The sequence below is a fragment of the Cydia splendana genome, chromosome 16, assembly GCF_910591565.1.
Source record: "Cydia splendana chromosome 16, ilCydSple1.2, whole genome shotgun sequence".
NCBI lineage: Eukaryota > Metazoa > Arthropoda > Insecta > Lepidoptera > Tortricidae > Cydia > Cydia splendana.
Window position 1 is genome coordinate 10909341 of NC_085975.1, and position 18047 is coordinate 10927387.

Sequence of the window (18047 nt, forward strand, 5' to 3'; positions counted from 1 at the left end):
GAACTTGAAGATATTCACAAGAGACGACACGTACTAGATCCATTCTAGATACGTTATAGTTTAGATATCAACTAGTTCTCTTTTGCAGCGCAATTCGGGCAACCAATGTCACTTTTACGTTAGATAGCGTAAGATATCTATTAGATGTGAATTGGATCTCTAAGTCATATCCTGAGGAAATCGTTCAAGAGTATCTCCAGAATCGCGCAAATGTCATATTTGACAGGTTAGATCTTAAACATATCGTTATCGTATCTTGGTGATGTCTAAAAGATATCTAATAGATGTCTATTTCAAAATCCGAATCAGGCCCATAGTCTTGAGAAACTGATGGCAAATAAAAGGATCTTTTTTCACGTATTTTCTTTTCAATCCCTTCTAGTAGCACGTTATAGGTCGAAATATCCAGTCCTGCGAACTTGTGAAGCATGACATAGATCTTTATATAAAACCTACTATTGTCTAAAATCCCTTCGAAATAGGCATTTTAGCATCAAATGATATCTCGGCTCCATTATTAATTATGGAGGCATTAGTACAAGATTACGCCGTAAAAGTCAGAGATCACGGTATTATCAGACAAAAGCTGTCACGCGCGTAATGTACCGAAGGGTATTATACAAGTCTAAGGTGAAACACAATGGTGAGGTCAGCGGTATCAAGTTTCCCACAACGTTATAACTATTAAACTTAAACGTGTACTAATATTATCGTTAGATTTACAAATTTAATAAACGGGAATAGGTAATTTATGAAGTTGATATAATGATAACGACTGAACACGGATACCTTTGTTTGACATAATTATTGGAAGTCATAATGTATCGGATTGTCAGATTATCTCATCGTAATTTTTTTAGCATTTTTGGTGCAGCGGAGTGATGTTAACGGAATAGGTATAGATAATTCCAACTGAAATGGTAAATAAAGGTTAATATTAACGTAATTAACACGAATTAATCATTAGGGTTGAAATTGTTTAAGTATAACAATTCCGTCAACAGTTAACACCACTCCGCTGCACCGAAAATGCTATAAAATTTACGATGTCTGATCATTAATCATAATTCTGATCTGAATAGGTTAGGTTTGTTTTATGGCAATCCTGAAAAATTACGCGTTTTTGAGTAAAACCAAATTCTGACTAACGAAAATGCGGACAATCAATACATTATTATGACTTAATACTTTATGGGAAACAACAGAGATCCGACTGAACATCCTGTCAGTAGGTAAGTATATTCAGTGAAAACTGTTTAGAGTCCGTCTAAGCTATCTTTGCACCGATTTGGATAGGACAAAGTGAGTATCATTATAAACACCATATTTTCATAGAAATTTGACATTAATGATGACATTGCCATAATTTGCCATTGCAAATGCCATGCAGCTTTATCTTGGTCTGGCTCTAATTTTCTCATTTATTAGTACAGTCACCTGCAATATACGTTACACAATGAAGGCCGCAAAAATATCTGACATGATCTTATTTGTAGAGCCATAAGAGCGTGTCACATATTTATGCGGCCAACGAACAGTAATATAGGTATTATTGCAGGTGACTGTACCTATATTGTTTCTATTTTCTGTTTCGCTACATTTTTAAAGAGTAGGTATTTTGAGGGGTGCGAATACGAATTCCCTGACAAAAAAGAATTCGGGTCAAGAACGAAACTTCATTTTGGCTCAAGAGGCAGCTCTATCGATTTGAGCTTATGGATTACTGTATTGTACATAGGTAAGGTAAACGTACTGGTGCTCGACGCGGTCCCAGTACATGTCATCTTCAAACTTAAGTCATTTTCAATAGAGGTGACAACAAGGTGTCATCTATTGGGCATTAGCATGTTGAGCACTAGTACGTTTACATTACTTTTTAGATATTTTTTGTGATTTGTTGCATAATCTCATTTATTTAAACATTCTTGTGATTTGTTTATTAGCGTAAGCTTCGGTCTTTTCTTTTGAATACTTCGGTAATTGCAGGTTACCTTCGAGCAACACGGAAGGGAGGCGGCATTCGCACTATTTCCCCTCTGCCTAGGTATAGGATCAACTGATCTAGCGTGGGTAATAAAACTAGTTGCGCTCGGATTTTTCACTAGACCGAGTCCAGACGCGCGCGTGAACACAGCAGCAGAAAAAATGCCTAATTGCTCGGTTTTTTGTTGTAAAAAGAGGTCGGGGGCATCAAATTTACAAAAGGAAGGTGTTACACTTACATTTCACATGTAATATTTTTTTTACATATCATACGTTTAATTACATTTAAACAAAATTATTATATTTTAGTCTCATGCAATTGTTGGATTTATCGATTCTGCTCGCTCAGTACAAATTGCGGATCGGTCGAGCGACAAATCCGACTTCTCATCTCTCAGAATACAATAAAATTCTTCAACGAAAATGTGTTAGTGTGCGTGTTGTGACACTTGTGACTCGTCCGTACACAAAAAGAGATCGAGGTTTGCAAGATTTGTCTTTGACATGTGTCATTTTCTATGTATTCGTGTTGTCATTACTGATTGGATTTTGAATGTAAGTGTGTGAGAAGTGCGACTGTGTGCACCTTTCCCCCCGCGAAAAATGGCAGAAAGATTTGTACGGTAAGATATCGCTTGGGCCCCTCCCTTCCGATGTGTCGGAAGCCGGTGTTGCTCGAAGCAGGTTACGGTTTAACTCAATAAGTTTTTATGATAGCTAAACCTTAATTTATGATAAGACTCCAAAATATTGAGACTTAATTACAAGCTTTTATTTACTTTCACCTGTCCCGTTGTCTGTCTGTCGGTCTGTAATCAAATCTTGCAAGTTAAATTTGATCCACTTCCCGGTTTCCGATTGAGCTGAAATTTTGCATGCATGTATAAATCGGATGACAATGCAATATTATGATACCATCGAGCTGATCTGATGATGGAGACAGGAGGTGGCCATAGGAACTCTGTGATGAAACAACGCAACCTAATTGTGTTAGGGGTTTTTAGAATTGTCTCGATGAGTATTAGTTATCTGTCGTAAGAAAAGTACAGTCAGCGATAAAAACTTGTACTAAAAATGAAATTTTTGCCAAAAACTTATTTACAAATATAATCCACGAACATAGCTATAGTATACCTAACACTATGTATATATATATATATATATATATATATATATATATATATATATATAGGCACTGAACAATATATTTATAAACATCTTATATAGGTAAACATAAATATTTACCCCCTTATTCATAAAACTTTACGAGTCTGAATTAGTTAAATTATGTTTTATCCCTTTCTTACAAATTGAGGTTGACAGAAGTAGCATGACAAATACGAACGTTTCCGAGAGTCTTCTTTCTCGCGTTATCCCGGCATTTTTGCCACGGCTCATGGGAGCCTGGGGTCCGCTTGACAACTAATCCCAAGAATTGACGTAGGCACTAGTTTTTACGCAAGCGACTGCCATCTGACCTTCCAACCCAGAGGCAAAACTAGACCTTATTGGGATTAGTCCGGTTTCCTCACGATGTTTTCCTTCACCGAAAAGCGACTGGTAAATATCAAATGATACTTATTTCGTACATAAGTTCCGAAAAACTCATTGGTACGAGCCGGGGTTTGAACCCGCGACCTCCGGATTGCAAGTCGCACGCTCTTACCGCTAGGCCACCAGCGCTTTTTTCCGAGAAAGTACGATAGCAAAAAATTATGCACTAAATCTGTAATTCAGTCTTGTGATGAGTTTATGAATAACGCCATCATAGTACCTAGGTATAGCTTACAAACCGAATCTTCTGGTTCTAATTAATCTAAATACATATGCCTTTTATCTGAATTCATTCAGCTGTTTCTGCATTTGCGTAACAAACGTCCAATCATACAGTCATTTACATTTAAATATTAGAACTAGTACATGTGCTTAGTACTTAACAATTCAATGATACTTAAAGTGCAAAATGTAAAAAACATTTTCGATACTTATATGAAATGTTCGAAGTTGCCACCGTGCCACCGCGCTTTTATCAAACATCGCGTCAGATGATCCGTCATTATATATCTTAATTTAGATATTTGATTCAAGTACAGCAAAATTCTCTTTGGTGTACATTTGCAGAGATATCTGACGGGATCGTAGGTAGGTACTTACCTAAACTAATCACAAATACAGCGTAACTGTTATGAAGGTTTAAAGAAAAACGATAATAAATACATCACATTCTTACATTTTAAATCAGCCTGTTTACAATCAATAAACACTATTTATTATAGGAAAAAAGAATAAAGCCCAAGGAAAAAGTTATACGTAGGTACTTTTGAACATAAATGTATGTACTTTTTTTCTGTACTCTTGTGTTTAGGTACAGTTTTGTTTTGTCCAACTTACACTTACACTTTTTATAAAAAATAACTGGCTTGCTTATGCTGCATTAGAAATCGTTAACATTTGTAAATATTTACATCACACATCTACATATATATTCATTTGGTCGTACATTTCGCATAGTATGAGTTCAGTGAATTTAAAAATTGTCATACCTATATCTTACTTACCTTCACGCCGGTCTTATTCTATTATATAACTAAGTACAATATCTGGGAGACCGAAAAATGCGCGTTTTCCCAGAGATAAGATCTAGCTAGATCGATTTTTCGCCCCCGAAAACCCCCATATAACAAATTTCATCGAAATCGTTAGAGTCGATTTCGATATCCCCGAAATATATAAATATAGATATAAATAAATATACAAGAATTGCTCGTTTAAGGTATACATAAATCTATGCTGTGCATAAATCCTAATTCATATAATTGCATTATTAGCGAATTTTACTTTCATAATTAGGTACTCACTTCTAAAAAAAAAAATCAGCCTATATTATACGTCCCACTGCTGGGCACATGCCTCCTATCATGCGCGAGAGGGCTTGGGCTATAGTCCCCACGCTAGCCTAATGCGGATTGGGGACTTTACATACACCTTTGAATTTCTTCGCAGATGTATGCAGGTTTCCTCACGATGTTTTCCTTCACCGAAAAGCTAGTGGTAAATATCAAATGATATTTCGTACATAAGTTCTGAAAAACTTATTGGTACAAGCCAGGATTTGAACCAGCGACCTCCGGATTGAAAGTCCGATGTCATATCCACTCGGCCACCACCGCTTCTACTCACTTTTATTTAAAACTAAATGTTTCTGATGATATTTTCTTATGTAATTTCTCGATGTAAAAGGGGGCTCGCCCCGGGCTTACTAAACTGAGAGTCGGTTTAAGGGCGCACATCACATTTTTTCATGTAAGTATCTTGCCCAAGGCGATTTTTAACCAAGAGGCCAATTAGGACTTACATTTTGTTTGACATCTACGATGTAGGTATTTTTGTTTTCATTCGCTTGTGCGTCTCGCTCGAGGCCATACATGCACGGAGAAGTACCTACGAGCGAAATGTGTGCGAGAATGATAACTAAATGACATTGTATGAAACAAAATTATTTCAGATTTGGGGGACAGTATTATTTGCAAAGTGATGGTTTGGCTATGGGTTCACCACTAAGTCCTTTAATGGCTGATATTTTTATGGACCATTTTGAGAACCAGCATATTGCGGGCAACAATAATATATTATACTATTTTAGATACGTGGATGATTTGATTATTTGTTGGACGGGTAGTATGGGCCTGCTGGATGCATTTATTGCTGAAATTAATGGTAAGCATCCAAAAATTAAGTTTAAAAAGGAACTAGAGCAAGACAACTCATTGAATTTTCTAGATTTAACAATCACTAAAGTAAACAACAGGCATCAGTTCAAAATTTACCGTAAGCCTACACATACCGATACAGTTATCCCGGCTTCTTCCACGCATCCGTGGCAGCATAAGTTGGCTGCTTTTCATTGTTATGTGCATAGAATGTTGACTGTGCCTCTTTCTGATGAACACTATCAGATTGAATTAAATAATATTTATCACTTAGCAGTTTCGAATGGTTACGATAAGTCTGTTGTGGATGGTATCATCAGGAAAAAGCGGAATAGTATGGTCAACACTATGTTGTATGCGGCACGATCCTCTGAACCGATTAAGAAATATAAAGCGAGCATAACTTATGTTGGCAAGTTGTCTGATGCAATTTACAAAATTTTGAAGTCTAACGACATTCCTGTGGCCTTTAAGACAAATAATACTTTGCACTCGAAGCTTTGCAATGGCAAAGATAAGATCGAGAATGGGAAAAAGTCTGGAGTTTATAAGCTTACCTGTGACGATTGCAATAAAGTGTATGTGGGGCAAACGGGCCGTAGTTTCACTACTAGGTATAAAGAGCATGTTGCGTCATATAGACATAACCATCCAGAGAAGTCCAATTTTGCAAAGCACTTATTAGATACAGGTCACACTTTATCGGAGAATCATTCTTTTGATATTTTACATGTTTGCGAAAAGGGATTGCGTTTGGGTGTTCTGGAACAACTGGAAATAATTAGGTACAACAATAGGGGCATGATTCTTAACGAACAATTGAATGTTGCGTCATCGCCGTTATTACGAATTTTTCCATCTCACTCACACTTGCACGGTAGGGGGAGTGGTCAAGGTATAAATATGGCCGACCATTCTAGACAGGTCATTCCGTTGCCGGGCGTCAGACCGTCAACAACTCCTGAGGATGCCTCGTAGAGAGGCGAAACACGTGTCGAGGTTTATTCTTTTGGTGGTGGTTTGTTATATTTATTTGCGTATTTATTTTTGCGGTGGGAGGGTGGGAATATTAATTGCATGTAAAAATACGCAAGTAAGTATAACGGGTTAGCACTGATTGACTAGCACGTTATCTTTTCGCGGATTAGCAAAGTAATATTTTGGTTTTAATTAAATGACATCATTTAAATACCATTGTCATGTCAAATATACGTTCAAATTGGCCTCCAAACCAAACTACAAGTTTGTAATACTCAAACCTACTTCAAAAACGCACGCAGAGCCTACCTACTCAATGCAAGGTACATTTGGCATAAAACGAAAATTAAAGACATTTCGGAAATCGTACTAATATTCATGCAATTCTATACATCACGTTATGTTACGTGATTCACACATTCACAAGAAAATGCAACACATAGCATTTTTATATGTTTTTCTAATGCGTTCTCCAAAGTTTTAACCCTTACCTATTGTCTAATACATTTAAAAATTTCAATACGTCTTAGTTTCTAATAGAATTTTAAATATGCATGCTCGTTAAATCTAGATAGTAATTCATTTTCAAAGGGTACATGAATATTGTATAAAGCAATTTGGTTGCTACATAAGTTTGGAATACCTTTAGATACGCATTCCTTGAGCAAGGCATTCATCACGACAACAGCAAACTAATTAAAGGGTGGGGGGCATTACCGGCCGTGTAATTAAGAGGAACCATTGGTGTGGGCAATTATTAATGGGGAGCCCGACTTGTCATGTGAAGAGCCAAGCGCATCTTGATTACAGCTCACGGAGGGTTGTATTATGTCTTACGAGCGGCCTTATATCAGGCCGTGAATTTCCATAATACCAAACGTTAGTTAGTCTAGTGTTGAACAAGCCAATGTGAGATGGAGAGAGACTTAGAATGACTCCGTGTATTCTTATTATTCTCAGTACAGTCAATTAATACCTACTTAAATAGTGTGGCGGCGCGTCCATAAAAGCCGATTCCCACCGGCTTGCCTGTTTTTGGACGTTTGAGCAGAGTTGTAAAGGAAATATGTAAGCCAAATTAGCCCCGGCTTGCCTATGGATATGTTTGACGCGCCGCCACTGGTATGTAGCCCTGGATCTACAAACTTACCGTTTTAGAACATTTTGTGATGAAACGGGACTCGTATTAATTTATCGCAACAACAAGAAGAAGCTAAAACTGTCACGTTCCAAAAGTCTACGGTAGCGTAGGTACATTTACTCCAGACCTTAATAGCCAACGGGAGTGGTCATTTCTCCATACAAACGTACTCCTCGTTTTCCTCCGTGGTTTTTGAAGCTAGAGCAATGATTTTTTTCAACACAGATTAATATTGTCAATATCTGTGTCGGACCGTTTTGCTTTTTTTGATATTTTTGTTTTTTAAGGCGCTAGAGCCCTTCAAAAATGGCCAAAATGGCCTAATTGACTATGCCGCAATGAGAGGCGTGGCATTCAAAACTGATATCAATGAGGCAAAAAAGCAAAACGGTCCGACACAGATAATTTCATAATCATTTAGATTTCCAAATTTGGTTACGATTGGTTAAGTTTTGGAGGAGGAAACAGAGGAGTACGAAACCTCGATTTTTGAGATTTTTACGCAGGATTTTTCGCCTTGTCCTTATCGCACTACTTTTACGTGCCGCTTCCGTTAGCGAGACGGGTATATTTACCTAAAATATTTAAAACTCAGCTCCTGTTTCGTCTTAAGATTCCAACTATGTATCGTTGAGCACCCTTACACTGGTTCACTCGAACGTTAGACGGCGCCGATCGGTAAACAATATAACACCCCAGAGAATAGTAAATTAGAGGTGAAAACAATAAACGTCTCATCTGACGCTTTCTTTATGACCGCCCTTTTGAATTATACGTCTTTCTATACATATTATTATACTGACGAATATCAGCAGTCAAACAATCAACCATCACAGTTTAAACAAAAACGCATCTTTACAATAAGAATTACAGAATAAAACTTTTCATTTTTGTGAGGTTTCAAACATTTGAGTCAAATTGCTCAATAAAGAAGTAAATTATAATCTATCTAAAACAACAATATAGATCGTCAAATCAAACATTGGTCGGCGTCGGCGGCAGTGGCAATATTGCTAGAATCAATACGATGGCCTATCGAACCGAGCAGCCGGTTCGTTAGCAAACGGCGTCTAGGTACAAGTCACGACAAACGCACCTCGATATAATGCATAAAAGGAGTTTTGCCGATTTAGGCTCGCTGGAAGTACCTAACATACTTTAACTTTAACTTTAAAAATAAAGTCATAAAAAAATAAAAAAATCGGCAATTTAAAATTTACTAAACATAAAAGTATTTTGCGTTTTCTAATTAAGTAGCTACCTACTGGTTTCCAGGCGAAACAACAACGTTCAACATTTAGGTATCTATTCTACCTATGTGATTTTTTATTCTAATTATCAGTATCTCTACTTCTAACATGACATAAAAGTGAAATCGCGACACTATACGGAATCTGCTGAGGTTCTAAACTCTCGTCACATATTCCCCTTTTGCCTATTATGCATAACAAGCAGTGTCGCAAACAGTCGCTTCCAGCACACGGCGATCTCACAGACGTACTCGTACGCTCGTCCTACATTCACCCCCCTTCTTCGATCAAGTGTCTCGACTTGACGACCATTACCTAACCGGCCGCTCTACAAACTCCTCGCTATAACAACAAACCTACCAATCACCGAAATGACACACAGCTCTTAATACGTGAACACTAAGGTCAAACATCCCGTGAAAGTAAATTTTGAAATGGCAATATTAAACTTGCCTTGTCAATCTGTTTACACTCGCTTGACGATCGTCATTTAATTAATTCAATACTCGAATGCACTCTGTCATATATGGAAGTTAGTTTTGTTTTAAAACGTTTATTTTATAATCGCGCGTGTAATTTGCCCAACTGCCAGCATTCAAAAAATAGTCTGTGAGGTATTTAACGTAACATTACCCGTTCTGTTTTTGAAGTTGTTGGTGTAATGTGAAACGAGTTGCCAAAATACTGGCATGATAGAAAGTGAAACTTATGAAGTGAAATGAATGTGAATATGTGAATGGAAAATGCTGGCTGGTGAGGAGACCAGCATCGACATAGTGCAGCGATGGTTGATGCGACGAAGGAGCAGCGATGACACGGAGACAGGTGCTTTATTTTAACTATATTTTATTAATTTATTTTTATTTATACGTAAAGTATGTATAAAATTTGACAAAAAATACGACAAACTTAATACAAAAAGGCCTCTTAATTTCAAAAATGTATAATTTAACTTTTGGACTGTAAGTAGGCAGTAGACTGATGAAGGGACATGAAATGTAACAGGGACTAAAATTCAACAGACTTTAGGAAGACCAGCGTAACTTTACTGGTTAATCAATATAGGTATAGTAGACCGCCTGTTGTCTACCTCTGCTTGTATTTCTGTTTTCTTTTGTATTGTCTTCTTTTATTGAGGTGTGCAATAAAGAGTATTTGTATTGTATTGTATTGTATAGTGTGAATCAAGCGATCTGAGCTAGTTTACTCAAAGAGTCTCAAGAATACAATACCATTGAGTGGTAAACCACAAATTAGGATAATCACCTCGTAGTAAAAGCAGATTATAAGCGCCTTGAAATGTTAGTATAGATTAACGACTCTATTTATTTAAACAATAGACTACAAGATACACTAACTAAATAATGGCTAACCTAACTTTTTTTGAATTTAACAACCATCGACACTCAAAAAGAATGCACTCAGTAGAAAAACAGCTATGAGATACCATAAAATTTCATTATATTATCGGCTCTATAGTCTTATCATAAGGATAAAAATGCTTTGAAGGTAAGAATAACACTTAGGTACTTTACTTACTTATACATTAGGTACTTTTCACGAAGATCACCTACATTTATCTGTCTATTATTGAGATCCATTTAAAAGTAAAGTCTAGTTTTAAACGAAACTTTAATAAGAGCTTACTCTTTAAAATTCACGATTTATAAATTACAATTTCACTTAACTTTTCACACAGTTAAACATTAAATACTTAATTTCCATCTTTATTAAGTTGCTAACTAATTAATCATTCAATACTGAAAGCCAGGAGATGGCTGGCGACGTCATTCACACAACTTCCACAACTAACTTTCATTCCGGGAATTTTGTGTAATGTATTCAAATATAAAAATTTTCTTTCCTAACAAATTTCGGTACCTATTGTTTGAGAAACTGTTTTATACAGTTCAAAAGAATTTAAAATAAAGAATAATCTTGAGTGATTAAAATTATAGCGTTTGCCCGCCACCAACTTTTTTCGAGTCGAAAATGTGAATTTATCACTGTTTTCAAGTATGATTTTTGAGTTAAAAATGTATTTTACGTCAATCTATGTTATAAGCGGCAACGGCATTAAAAAGACAAATGTATGTCTCTTGGTGGTAGATATTGCTACTTCACAAAATCAAATAAAGCTTACGATCGTACCCATATAACCATTCCAGTCGCAGAATCACAAAGTGGTAACTAAATGTCAGATGTGTCGTAACAGAGTCCACACAATGTGTCTAGAATTGTTTCGAAACAAAGTGTCGTCGCCGTGTCTACACTTTTCCGTAACAAGGTGTCGACACATTTGTGTGCACTTTGCGTGCGGTTTGCGACTAAATCTGACAGCAAATTTGTGACAGCAAATGTCAATATAAAATACCACTTGAAAACCAAGGTTTGTCAAACTACTATTAGTGTCTCGTGTGCTCGTAATTCTAGTAAGTCATCATGGGCAATGCAAATGATAATAATCGACCGAAACCATATAAACACCCAACACCCGTCAACCTTTTACAGAAAAGTTTTTAAAGAAATTCAATAAGCTACTTAGGTCAGGCAACGAATGCTCCAAAAGTTGTAGAGGGAAATGCTCGGAACACAATTTTTGACTCCGTAACTCGGATTGACAAGTTAGGAGGTGAACATATCAAAAGTCCCCGGCCGTAGCCCTTGAGCGGGGGGGGGAGAGAGGGGGCTTTGAAGGTCCCATTTTCCCGTTTTTCGATTATATCTCGGAAACTATGCATCTCAGCGACATGGCCACTTATACAAAATGAAAGTTAATTTAATTTGTTACAAGTTTATTCAGTCAATTTTTTCGATATGTTGAATAGTTTTTGAGATATCCGCTCTTGAAAGTTTATTTAGGGCTCTCAATTTTATCTTGATATATCTATATCAGTGAAGGTGCTAGGCCGTGTTTGGTATCGTTTTCGTATAAATCTGGGGTGCTGAATCCATTTAAGATATCACATTGACACCATTCCACAAAATAAAAATAAATCTTTTTAGGGTTCCGTACCTCAAAAGGAAAAAACGGAACCCTTATAGGATCACTCGTGCGTCTGTATGTATGTCCGTCTGAATACACAAAATAGTTCTTTACCTATAGATGACAGGAAAACCTATTAGAAATGTGCAGTCAAGCGCGAGTCGGACTTAATGTACGGAACCCTTAATACGCGAGTCCGACTCGCACTTGGCCGGTTTTTTTGAAACTCTTCTTGACGCTTAACCGCTGAACCGATTTCGTTGAAATTTGGTATAGAAATAGTTTGCGTCCCGGAACAGGACATAGGATAGATCTTATAACCAAAATCATCTTTTGAAGGTGTGAAAAGTGGCGTGGAAATTTGTATGGAAAATCAATAACCGCTGAACCGATTTATATGAAATTTGGGATGGTCTACATCTTTGATTTAGTTAAAAATGATGAAAAAACATGACTTCAAACCTAAACTTAAACAGTATTAACTTCAAGAAGTCAATTCTGAATTCCCCCCTACACCTCATTTCACACCTTTAAAGGATGATTTTTGAGATAACTTATTATATCCTATCTCGGGACTCAAAATATATGTGTACCAAAATTAAATTAAAACTGTTCAGCAGTTTAAGCGTGAAGAGGAGTTTAAAAGAAAGTATTTTAATAAGTTTATATGTTTTTACTTCGGAATGGTGTCAATGTGATACCTTAACTAAATTTGGTACTACGAATTTATACGAAAACGATACCAAACATGGCCTCGTAGCTTTACTGTTGTAGAAGTCAAAATAAAATTGAGAGCCCTAAATTCTTATTACTTGGCCAAACTTGTGTAGAAGGAAAAGGTAAAATAAAAGTCTTCGGCAGGAATATAAAACACAAATATATTTTTTTTTTGCGTTACTATTTCATTCATTAAATATAAACATACCTTGATTATACTATTCTAGTGAGATCCTCATAGATAAACAAAAACATTTACTTAAAAAATTACAAGGTCGAAATGTCACGGAACTTGTGAGAGTAATATGTGAAAAATATAAACTTTTATGACAAAAAAAATCTAGACACAATTTAAGAATCACCCAATTGCGTCGAGGAATCATCTGTATTTTTGCTTGTTTCATTACCTCCTCGCTTCTTTTTTGTCCTTTGTATTCTGTAGCAATTTGTTAGATCTGAAAATAAAGATAACTTGCGTCGTCACGGATGTCGATTTATAGGTTTTAGGGAGTGCAGAATTCGAAAACGATGATCATTTTATAATCCAAGATGGCGGCTACGTATTTTGTCATAAAAGTGGAATCCAAAATAGTCATCATTTTCGAAATCTGCGCCCCCTAAAACCTATAAAACGACATCCATGACGACTTTTATGACATAGTGCATGGCCGCCATCTTGGAATCGAAAATAGTCATCATTTTCGAAATCTGCGCCCCCTAAAACCTATGAAACGATATCCATGACGACTTTTATGACATAGTGCATTGCCGCCATTTTTAAATTGAAAATGTTATCATTTTCGAAATCTGCGCCCCCCAAAACCTATAAAACGACACCCATGACGACTTTTATGACATAGTGCATGGCCGCCATTTTGGATTCCAAAATGGTCATCATTTTCGAAAGCGGGGCCCCCTAAAACCTATAAAACGACATACATGACGACTTTTATGACATAGTGCATGGCCGCCATCTTGGAATCCAAAATGGTCATCATTTTCGAAATCTGCGCCCCCTAAAACCTATAAAACGACACCCATGACGACTTTTATGACATAGTGCATGGCCGCCATTTTGGAATCCAAAATGGTTATCATTTTCTAAATCTGCGCCCCCCAAAACCTATAAAACGACACCCATGACGACTTTTATGACATAGTGCATGGCCGCCATTTTGGATTTCAAAATGGTCATCATTTTCTAAATCGGGGCCCCCTAAAACCTATAAAACGACATCCATGACGACTTTTATGACATAGTGCATGGCCGCCATCTTGGAATCCAAAATGGTTATCATTTTCGAAATCTGCGCCCCCTAAAACCTATAAAACGACACCCATGACGACTTTTATAGCATAGTGCATGGCCGCCATTTTGGATTCCAAAATGGTCATCATTTTCAAAATTGGGGCCCCCTAAAACGTATAAAACGACATCCATGACGACTTTTATGACACAGTGCATGGCCGCCATTTCGGATTCCAAAATGGTCATTATTTTCGAAATCGGCACTCCCTAAAACCTATATATCGACACCCATCTCGACTTTTATGACAAAGTGTTTTGCTACCATCTGCATGCAAGACATTTCTATTATTTTTACGTACAAAAATGGCCCCCTGTCAACTTTCAATCGAGATTTAATCGATAATTTATTCGATTAATATTCAGATTAATTCAATTTCAATCTATGTTAGGTCGACTAAACTAATCGCGATTAAAATTTGAGAATTAACTTTTTTTATTCCATTAATTAGTCGAATAAACAGTTAATCGATTAATGCCCATCTCTGACCACGGCATTTTTACACTTTGAGAATATCTGAAAACAAATCAACACAAGGAGCCATTTTGCAAATCCAGTAACATACCAGTAACTTTGTTATTACTTTTGACAGCGCGTGTCATGTGTCAACACAGAGTCGACACAAAGTCGAAACATTGCAACTACTTTGTGACTGCAATATTTCTCAGCCTTAAACCATATTTATACATCATAATTAACAAGTTTCGTAGTATGTAAAGCGTTATTTCTGTTATTTAAGTATAGTATACGCATCGAAGTACTAAAAATGCTTCAAATAATATAGTTATGAACACAGGCACTGAGAAGTAAACAATTTCATTTCCGGCTAAACTAAAACAATGTGGTGGCGCGTTGATTATATTACACTTAGTTTATCAAATCACTCGAGCAGTTTAATTCCCCATAACAATTTAAGTCATATTGTAATATAAATGCAAACAATATATAATTACGTCTTGTAATCCGTTTTAGAGATGGCGTATTAATGTCACTTATTTTTATTTAAGTATTTTTCCATCTGACAGTTTCCATTTGACAGGAACAAAATGAACGAATGATTTTGGCATAAAGTAGTCGCAAACCCGAAACAATGTGTGCACACGGCGACCACACTTTATGTCACTTTGTGTCATGTGTCGACCCTTCCCCATTTCTGGTAACTGTGTCGACACGGCGACGACTCTGCGACTGGAATTGTGACCGAAACAGACGGTGTCGACACAAGATGTGTCAACACCGCGTCGTAACGGCGACTGGAAATGGTTGTATGGGTAATGTCACGTGCTGTCATTAAAATATGTCGAATTCAGCATCTGAGTGCGCAAAACAAATTAATTTGCCGAGATGCATATTTTCCATTAAGTTCGTACTATCGGTATAAGTAGATACCTATATTGTATCATTTCCATGCTATTAACAATATTAACACAATATACGAAGGTTAATTAGCTTATTAGCCAGATGCGATGATTGATATTAATACCATTCGTAGGTATAAATATCAATTAGGTTAATTAATGAAATATTTTTAATCACATATTTAGTTAATGTTTTCGTGTATTATGACTTAATGACTGCGCCTTATCAATATGTGTTCTTACTGCACAATGTGAAAGCATATCAATTGCTTACGTATGTTTTAATAAAGCTGAGCTACCAATTATAAGTTTAACAATGAATTATTGATTAAAAACCGGACAAGTGCGAGTGGGACTAGCCCACCGAGGGTTCCGTACTTTTTAGTATTTGTTATAAGTTATAACACAACAGTAATACATAATCTGTGAAAATTTCAACAGTTTCAACTGTCTAGCTATCACGGTTCATGAGATACAGCCTGTTGATAGACAGACAGACGGACAGACGGACAAACGGACAGTGGAGTCTTAATAGTAATAGGGTCCCATTTTTACCCTTTGGGTACGGAACCCTAAAAAGGACCTGACCCAGTTTACTTTACTTTTACCAGTCGATTAGGCTTTTAATAACGTATACCTAAATACCTATAGGTATTCACAGTTTCCCGAGAATTTTGCGGACTTCTGAGAAGAGAAATCTAGGCTAGTTTGAGATTAAATACCTACTCACGCAACAGGTACGGGAAGATGAATAGATTGGGCACAAAAAAAATATCTAGGCAATATCAGAGGCAGTATAGTATGTTATTGTATACCTACCTAAACAACTTGAGCCGCATGACTTGATATGATATGATTTGACATTATTTTTAGTACATTTCGCTCGTATCTTTTGCTAACATTACGACACACACAACGTAATATGCACGAGATCAAATTGAATTGAGAAAGTTGGAATACCGATGCTGGTCCTTGTTGAATACGATATTTTATACCCGACCTCGCACGAGGAACACATTTTATGCATTTCGCAATAAAGTTCAATAAGCTAATGGGCGAGTATTCTATGGTGTTCAACAGTTCCCAGTAAAATATGTCACTATTTTATTTCGGTACTGCACTGAGAGTGACGTAGAGGCTTGGTAAAGTAAAACCTAACTAACGTCGCTGTGACATAGGTTCAGGTGCTAGGTAGCTGGGTTAGGTTAAGTACCTACCTAGTATGGCTCCTGGGCCGGATGGTGTGTCAGGGAGAGTCCTCTCCCTGGCATTGAAACACCTTGGAGTCCGACTCCGCGGGCTATTCGATGACTGCCTCAAAGAGGGAATTTTCCCTCGTTGCTGGAAGGAGGGTAGGCTGTGCCTGCTGCGAAAGGAGGGTCGTCCAGCTGACTCTCCTTCAGGATACCGCCCCATCGTCCTCCTAGATGAAACTGGAAAGATGTTGGAGCGCATCATAGCAAAGCGTATCACTAAGCATCTGGAGGACACGGGCCCAAACATTAGTGAACGGCAATTTGGGTTCCGCGAGGGGCGGTCTACAATAGACGCAGTAGGCACGTTGAAGAAATTCAGCGATCTGGCAGCAGAGAAAAAGGAGGGAGCCATAGCAGTGTCTCTAGACATTGCCAATGCATTTGGCTCTCTCCCTTACGGAGTTATAAAAGAGGCGCTCCGGTACCACGGCGTCCCTCTCTATCTAAGGACGATCATAGAGCACTACCTTACTGATAGGGTAGTGCTCTATGAATCGGGAGGCGGACGCTTTGAAAGACGGATGGAATGTGGTGTTCCACAGGGGTCGGTTCTGGGGCCCCTGCTCTGGAACATCGGATTCGACTGGGCAATACGAGGAGAGCAGCTTCCCCGCATGGTCACCATTTGTTATGCCGATGACACAATGGTGGCCGTGAGGGGAAAGCAGTTCCAGGAAACCTTGAGGAGAGCCGCTGTCGCAACCGAACTCACGGTGGGACGCATCAACCTCCTAGGGCTTGCTGTGTCCCTCAATAAAACTGACGCCGTGGTCTTCAAAAGAAGAGGCTGGAAACTGCGGCCCAACGATGTGATCCCAGTAGGGGGTGAGGCGGTCCCCCTGAGGGCCCACATCAAATACTTGGGCCTAGTCTTGGATAGCAAGTGGGAGTTCGAGGAACATTTTGCCAACCTGGTTCCTCGGCTCGTTGGTGCCGCCTCGGCGCTGAGCCGTCTATTGCCCAATGTAGGAGGCCCCCAAGCTCCATGCCGACGCCTATATGCGAACGTCGTTCGCAGCATGGCACTATACGGGGCACCTATATGGGCCGGGAGGCTTAACAGCAAAACGAGGGCCCTCCTCCGAAGGCCGCAGAGAGTGATTGCGCAACGCATCATAAGAGGGTACAAGACAATAGGGCACGCAGCCGCTTGCGCCCTCGCCGGCACCATACCGTGGGAGCTTGACGCCCGACTCCTGGCCGAGAGGTACAACCAGCGGACGGGGTTACGCATCGCCGATGAGCGTCTGGCTCCCAGGGAGTTGGAGGCTCGGCTTGATGCGGAAAAGAAGAGAGCGAGGGATCGTTGGAAAAGCCAGCTGGAGGACGAGCCCTATGGTACGTATACCATAGCGGCGCTC

At 38.1% G+C, this 18047-nt stretch overlaps 1 protein-coding gene and 1 long non-coding RNA gene across 6 annotated transcripts in view; one reads left to right on the top strand and one right to left on the bottom strand.

Moving 5' to 3' along the window:
* The window catches only part of LOC134798250 (high affinity cAMP-specific and IBMX-insensitive 3',5'-cyclic phosphodiesterase 8), a 205699-nt gene that overhangs the window by 99243 nt on the left and 88409 nt on the right, over positions 1-18047 (top strand). The window contains exon 1 of one of the 5 annotated variants that reach the window (XM_063770637.1): positions 9175-9887. The exons of the other annotated variants lie outside the window; for them this stretch is intronic. Coding sequence (XP_063626707.1) covers positions 9806-9887 — 82 coding nt within the window. The 5' untranslated portion in view covers positions 9175-9805. Of the gene's footprint in view, positions 1-9174; positions 9888-18047 lie in introns of those variants that run through there. 5 annotated transcript variants of the gene reach the window in all.
* LOC134798273 (uncharacterized) overlaps positions 1-18047 on the bottom strand; it is a 683132-nt gene that overhangs the window by 66146 nt on the left and 598939 nt on the right. The gene's annotated exons all lie outside the window — the stretch shown is intronic.